Here is a 7,112-nt window from a genome sequence, read left to right on the forward strand (position 1 = left end):
TTATTTTGTTTGCACAAGCCCTTTCAGAAGCCAACACACTGCAGCTTTGCTGACTTCAACTGAGCTCATCTCAGCACGATGGGGACAGGCTCTCCAGCCAGCAGCAAGGATGGACAGCATCCATCCCTGAACTTGGAGAGCTCCTACCTCTCCTGGCAAAAGGAGAAACACAGTGCTCCTGGCACAGCTGGGAGCCAAGTGTGCCAAAGCCCAGCTAAGCAAGGACTTGGCACAGCAGGACCCAAAATTCCCACGTTCTGCTGCTACGGGAGCCTCAGAGCAAAAGGCACCAGGTCTGGCACTCTGGCTGCACCATGGAGAGCATTTACCTGCCCTGGAGCTGATGGGGGTGCTCCTTTGGAGGTGTCATCATGAGGCCACACTGGGAAGCAGAAGTGAAATGCATCCTCTCTTATATTAGTCACCTAGAAGTATCCATCCATCCTTTCTATCTGCATGGAGTAGAGTGAGAGCAGCACTCCAGGAATTAAGTCAACCTGAGATACAATCTGTGCATCCACTGGCTGCTGAGGGAGCTTGCTCAGACAGTACACCCAGCTCCAAGATAGGCACCACTCATGGAGAGGATCACCCAGAAGAGAAGTAGCCCCAGTCTGAGGAGCATCTCCTTGCAAACAGAGAAAACCTGGATGAAGAGGCATTCTATGACTCTATGATACCAGACCATATGCTTCCCAGATCCACCCTGGAATCTTCTCTCCCAATACCAAGGCCTACAACCATCAGCAACAGTCCTGCAGCACAGCCGAGTGGGACTTCTTTGATGGTGTGCTGCATTTTCTTGCTGTTCTCCTTGTCTGCAGCATCTGCTCATTTCTAGAAGCATTGTGACAGAATAGAGGGGCTGAAGGAGACAAGTATCTTTGTGGGCATGAAATGTGCCTGGAAGCCCAGACCTAAACTTGGCTCTGGTGGTCCTCTTCTATTCCCAGAGGGGTGGTAAGATTCCCCAGGCAATGGTCCTTATCACACAATCAGGCTCTCTGGTAAAGCTTCATGATGTTCTCATCGTGAAGCTTTTTCCACACCTGCTTCTCCAGGTTGAAGTCGTGGTTGGTGTAGAAAATCAGACGTTTCCAGTCCTTGTCATAGTAGTGATCTGAGTACTTCTCGTGCCCCTCTGTGATGTAGCCATAGGCACTCACCTGTGAAAGATGGAGGGCTCACTGAGGAGAGGCAGCAAGTGGAGTACAGGGGACAGTTCCCAAATGGAGAGGGAGCACAGGACAGATGTCATTTGGGGCACCTCTGGATGATGCTGCATGAGGGGGTCCAGAAGGACCAGACTAGACACACTGGCTTGAGATCCTGCTGTCCTCTCCCTAGGATGCAGGGTGGCTCTCAGCAGACTTCACCACCTCTATGTGAACCATCCTGGGGCTGTTTCTCTTCAATCTGCTCCTCCACAGCTGACAAGAACCTATATACTCTCAAGGCAGGTAGTAAGCAGGGTTGGAGCCTGCTCTACTTTTTCTCCTGCCTCCCCTTCCAGACAACACTGAATGCAAGAACCATTGTGCCCTTACCTGATCACAGAGGTGGAGGGCAGTCAGTAGCAGGAAGGCCCCTGTTGTGGGTCTGTAGAGCCTCCAGTAGGGCTTTTCCAGAGTTTTAGATTTCAAAAATCTGCAGCAGGAGAGCAGAAAGCACAGAGCAGTTGCTGGGTGGTGGTGGTGGTTCAAGCCAGGCAAATCTTGTTCCCTTGTGTGGCTTCTTCCCTCCCTGCAGCACTGTGGGGCCATACAAGGCATTTCAGACAAGCCATGAGCATGCCTACGTGTGTGGGTACTGCTGCATGGGCAGTAAAGTACAAGGCCAGCCTAGAATGCTTCATCACCTGCACTGCAACCTAAGCCCTGCTCTGCCCCAGCTTTATGGAAGTGGTAGGTCTTGGGGCAGTGAGGATAAAGAGGGGGATTAAAGGATCTAGTATGTTAAAGCCCATTCTTAAATCTGTCTTTTGCCTTGCAGTGCAGAAGTGGCTTTGAAGCTCACTAATATACCCTGCTCCCCATTCACATTCAGGTGTAGGGGCAGGTCACAAATCCCACTAGGAGCTGTGGTGCTTTATGCCAGCAGTTTAGGAAGGTAAGAGTCCACACGAAGGCAAAAATAGCATTAGAGTCCTCTTGGCCTTGGAAAGGAAAGCAGGGAGGTGCAAACCATCTGGCACTGCATTTGTCTTCTCTCAGAGAAGGCATAACAGCTTTCAAGGAGACTGAAGGGTAAACACAACCAAAGCAGGGCACCACAGGAGCTCTTCCTGCATCTCTTGGTCACGTGTGGCCCACGACTGGCAGATCTTCCAGGAGGCATTTGAAAAGGCTTACAGATGCAAAGAACAGCCAGGGCAAGCAAATGGGATACTGAGGAAGTGCCTGTTACGGTGTTTGAGGGCACAACCAACCTCCCAGTTCAAAAACAGGTCTCGGGAGAGAAGAGCTCTTACAGACCCTTCCTCCAAGGTACTTAGCAATGGGGAACAGGAAAGGTTGATCCTGAATTCTGGCACTTTAGCAACACTCCCCACATCTGAAGTTGCCATTTGCATCAATCTTGGGATGGAGAAAGCCAAACTATCCTATGGCTGTTGCTTCTCCAGATGCTGGATGTCTACCCACCACTAACACCCCACTGCAGCACGACAGAGAACTCTACCTGACTGCACACTGGTGAAGCTTACCCCCAGCCTGCTGGTGTGGCTAAGCTGCAGTTACAAAGGAGTGAGCTGGGAGAAGAGAGCCCAGAGGCGGTGCTGGCCAGAAACAATAAGCCAGTGACAGAGTACATAACCCCCAGCTCACCTGTTCTTCATGTATCTGAGGAAATCAGGGTGAACCACGAGGTATTTGTCCATCGTGAAACCTTCATCAAATCTCTCCCGGGGCCTCTGCCTAAGGATAGGAATGAGGAGACTCAGGACAAGCTCCTATATTTCATCACAGCTGGAAAGCACCAGCCCTGATACACTTGATGATAACAGAAGAACCACAAACACTTCGGTTAGTCTGTATCATTTCCCAGATCATGACCAGGCCTCCATAACCTGTGTGCACTGCAGAGGAAGAGATCAGGGAGGAGAGGCAAGAACAGAAGACAGGAATATCAAAAGCATGTGTGTGCATAGACAAGAATTGGTGAAACCAGGCCTTCATCCACAAGTAGGCCACCATGTATGGCCACCAGACCAGACAACAGTATGTGTTAATCCCAGAGGACCACAAAGCTTTCTCCAAGCTCTGGCCACACATCATTGAAATCAGGTACTGCTGGGAAGGAGTCATATTGGTTACAGCAGTGCTCAGAGCTGTGGAGAAGGAAGATACTTCTCTGGCCATTAACCTGGCCTTCTCCTGGCTTGCACCTCTGCAGGGCTGAGCACTGTGGGGAGGAGAAGAGCAGAACAGAGAGCTCCACACTGAAGGGTGTAGAGGTGGGGTTAGTTTGTTTTACCCGTAGTGGTTCAAGAATCCTTCCCTGATGTTCTTGTTCAGCACAAGAGCCTTCAGCCACTCGAAGTCTCTAGCTCCCTCCAGGAAGTGAATGTATCTGACATGCTAAGAAACAAGTGAGCATCGGTGAGCAGCACAAGAGAGAGATAACCCTTAAAAACAATAAGCAAGCAGGTATCCAGGCTCACAGAGCTTCTCAGAAGCACATCTTCAGTCTGCAGCTTTTAACTATCCCACAGAAGCAGAATGGAGAAAACATCTAACGTGCAGCTATTTCCACATGCCAAAAGGCTGGGGCAGGACTGACACAGGTTCCCACTGCAAATACTTGCTCAGAGCCACACCAGTGCAGGTTCCCACTAAGCTAGTGTTGGCTCAGCCCCTTTGCTCCTCATGCATGGCAAGATCAGAACTGAAGGCCACAGACTAATAGAATCGCATCAAAGTTGTGCATGCAGATAGCATGGGCCTGACTTACTTCTCCCTGTGGGATGTTGCTGAAGCCTCTGTGTCCCAAGATCTGGAGAGAGGACACCAAGGAGTAGGCTGTGAATCCATAAAACGACGTTTTTCTTCCCACGTCTTTTTCATAACCTTTGATCACAGCCCCACTCACTCTAGCCAAGGGAATCAAACAGAGAGTCAGAGTTAGCCTGTGAGCAAACCCTTGCATCCGTGTTCCTAACAGGAAAAGACAGCATTAGTCTGCAAGAAGGGAGGATTAGGCCCATTTTGAGCTACACCTCTTGATCTGCAGGAGAGCCCCTGCTTCAGAGATGGCTCTTTATGGCTCATCTATGAATCCTAGGCTCTTCTTGTGTGTTTAGGAACTTTCCAGTTCCTTTTTGGTTTTCCATCAGTCATGTTGGCACCCGAAAGTTAGTGAAGTTATCCAGCTGCAGTTATCTGCTAGCCAGAATAAGCTGGTTGTGTATCTTCTAGGAAGGAAGCCTGCCTTACCGGAAGACATAGTGATGGGAGTCAATCTCCTGGCCCATCCCAGAGTTATTCAGTATTCCTCCGTTCCCCACGACAGCACAGCTGATGCATGTTGGCTTGCTGCTGGTGCTGTTAGCCAGGAGCAGCTGCTGGTGGGGATTTGGGGGCAGTAGTGACATCACTTCCTTCACCACTATGAAGCAAACATGGTGGAGAGTTAGCATCAAGAACCTTCAGGATGGACATAGTGAAACCACCAGTTTCCACCACAAGATCCACCTCGCCTGATGTCTCTAACAGGGAGATGCTGCAAACCTTCAGCTACTTGGCATAAGGTCCCTGTTGGGAGTTTGATGGTTCCATCCTGACATCCCCTGAGGGACTCACATGAATAATTCAGCTCCATGAAGCCATAGGGAGGTGCAAAATGCTCCAGGCGGTCCCATTCACTGTCACTGAAGTATCTCTTGTCTGTGAAGAGCACGATGTTGGGCAGGAAAAGATCTTGCAGCCAGTCAGACTTGGCAGCTTTGGCCTTCACTGATTCAGAGCAGGTCTTGAAAAAAAACAAAACAATAAGGACTGATTAGCATGGAGCTGATAAAGCTGAGTGAGCAAGGTGCTTGTGGCACTGGGGGTGAGGATGGGAAAGAAGCAGAGAAACTCCAGTGGTACATCACCCATTCCCCGCAGTGTCCCCATCACTGGGAACATGAGGTGTAATTTCAGCATTACATCAATATCTAGCTGGTGGAAAGTTACCTACAAGGAACTGGAGTGACTTCAGGTCTCTGAGCCTTCCCTCTTCAGAACAACATGCCTGTGATGCTCATGTTTTACTGGCTTTGGGCCTCACTAACTGATGCATATTAATATAACAGGTCTATTAATGTAATAGGTCTAACCTAAATACACCAAATAAAGCTAGCAGTCCCTGCTAGCAACATACCTCACAGGGCCCTGGCCTCAGAGCGCACACAAACAAACACAATGAGGAACATGTGAGATCAAATCACCACTATCACTCCCTTTAAAGTAAGAGAAAGTGTGCAAACTTGTTCAGTGTCATAAATGAATCACAGAGAAGCATGTGGCTGAGAAGGGAATCCCAGCCAGCTTCTCCTCTCTAACAAAAGGGTCTCACTGTAGCTGGCAGGAGTTAGGCTCTGAGTGCAGATGAAGAGCAATCAACTCCCCTTTGTAAGCCTTTCTTAGATATCTTTCCTTAATAGCTACTGCAATAGCTATTGAAAGACAAAGCAGGACAGCAAGTGGACCAGCTCAAATCCCCAGCGATGACCAGAGTGTATTGCCAAAGCCTTGCTGTGTGCTCCACAGCTGACCTGGGTTCTCTGCTATGGGTGAGGATGACAATCCATTCACAGCCTGAGGAGACAGCCCTCATCCTGCCTGGCACAACAGGAGTGCAATGAGAACATTGTGGAGGGTTTCATGTTGGCGGCATTTCAATTGCAGCACATTTCACATCCAGAGACAGGGACATTCCCTTCCTACTCAAGCTGTACCTTGTACTGTCCTAGGCTTTATAATTCTTGTGCCTCCACAGCTAGACTTGGTCAATACTAGAGGAACTAGGGAAAAGCCTGATCATGTAGGAAATGAAGGAGATGGGGGTGATTCTAGTCACTTCTCTCTGCAGAATTAGACATCAGGTTGGGAGTAAGATCCAACACGTGATGTCTGGATCCACAGACTCACTAAAGACCCTTCTGTGCGTAGTTTCTCTCTTCTATCCTGAGGAAGGGTTTTCCCCACTGCTCAGCTCTTCTGCACACCCAGATGCTCTGCAGCCTCAGTGCTGGATGCTCTCTGCTACATGCTGTGAACTGCTGTCTCTCATTTCTCTGCCAGTTCCTGCTCTCCACTTCTGAGGTGGTTGCACATGCTCTGTAGCTCATCAGATGTGAAGATGGGAACATCTGGCAGTTGGTGAGCAGTATCCTGGTGACCTAATCTCACTGTGTCTACAGGCAGTAACACTGGGCAAGAGGGGTGAGGTACTGTCTCATGTGGCATATGCACTCTTACCCATGTAATTCACCCACTCCCATTTGTGGGTGCCTCAAGATGATGGGGAGCCCAAGGAAGAAGGATGCACATCCTGCTCCACACACTGGGTTATCTGCCAGTGACTCAGTGAGGCTGTGCCAGGTCACAAGCTCAGGCCTTTAACAACCAAGTTCTGCACGTAACAGTCACAGATCTTTGGAAAACAGAGGTGTCCCTGGAGAGCTGCTCCTCTCAAGAGGCTACACTGCAACCATCAGCAGAGGAATGGCTTGCACTGCCAAAAGGGGCAATGGGGAACAACATGAAAGCACCACAAGAGAGAGAGAACTCAAAAGTGAAATATCAAACCAATAAAACTCATACATAACAGCTGAGGACCGGGGGTGTGTGTGTGTGTGTGTGTGTGTGTGTGTTAGTCTGGAGAAGAGAAGGGTCAGGGGGGACATTATTTCCCTCTACAACTGCCTGGCAGGAGGATGGAGCCAGGAGGGGGCTGGTCTCTGCTCCCAAGGAACAAGACAAGAGGAAACGGCCTCAAGCTGCACCAGGGCAGGGTTAGATGGAGCTGAGGAACAATTCCTTCCCCAGACGGTGCTCAGGCATTGGAACAGGCTGCCCAGGGCAGTGCTGGAGTCACCGTCCCTGCAAGTGTTCACACCCCGTGCAGCC

General features: G+C 49.8%; 1 protein-coding gene across 1 annotated transcript in view; it reads right to left on the bottom strand.

Annotated features, from left to right (window-relative positions):
- Positions 1–995: 995 nt before the first annotated feature.
- Positions 996–7,112, bottom strand: part of ST6GALNAC1 (ST6 (alpha-N-acetyl-neuraminyl-2,3-beta-galactosyl-1,3)-N-acetylgalactosaminide alpha-2,6-sialyltransferase 1) — a gene marked incomplete at its 5' end in the record, with an annotated part of 12,530 nt that continues 6,413 nt past the window's right edge. Inside the window, 7 exons of the mRNA XM_010014332.1 lie at positions 996–1,166; positions 1,548–1,647; positions 2,826–2,915; positions 3,475–3,578; positions 3,952–4,090; positions 4,434–4,605; positions 4,800–4,968. Of these exons, the coding sequence (XP_010012634.1) occupies positions 996–1,166; positions 1,548–1,647; positions 2,826–2,915; positions 3,475–3,578; positions 3,952–4,090; positions 4,434–4,605; positions 4,800–4,968 (945 nt within the window). The remainder of the gene's footprint in view (positions 1,167–1,547; positions 1,648–2,825; positions 2,916–3,474; positions 3,579–3,951; positions 4,091–4,433; positions 4,606–4,799; positions 4,969–7,112) is intronic.

Source organism: Nestor notabilis, unplaced genomic scaffold (assembly GCF_000696875.1).
Source record: "Nestor notabilis isolate BGI_N333 unplaced genomic scaffold, ASM69687v1 scaffold2480, whole genome shotgun sequence".
NCBI classification, from domain to species: Eukaryota; Metazoa; Chordata; class Aves; order Psittaciformes; family Psittacidae; genus Nestor; species Nestor notabilis.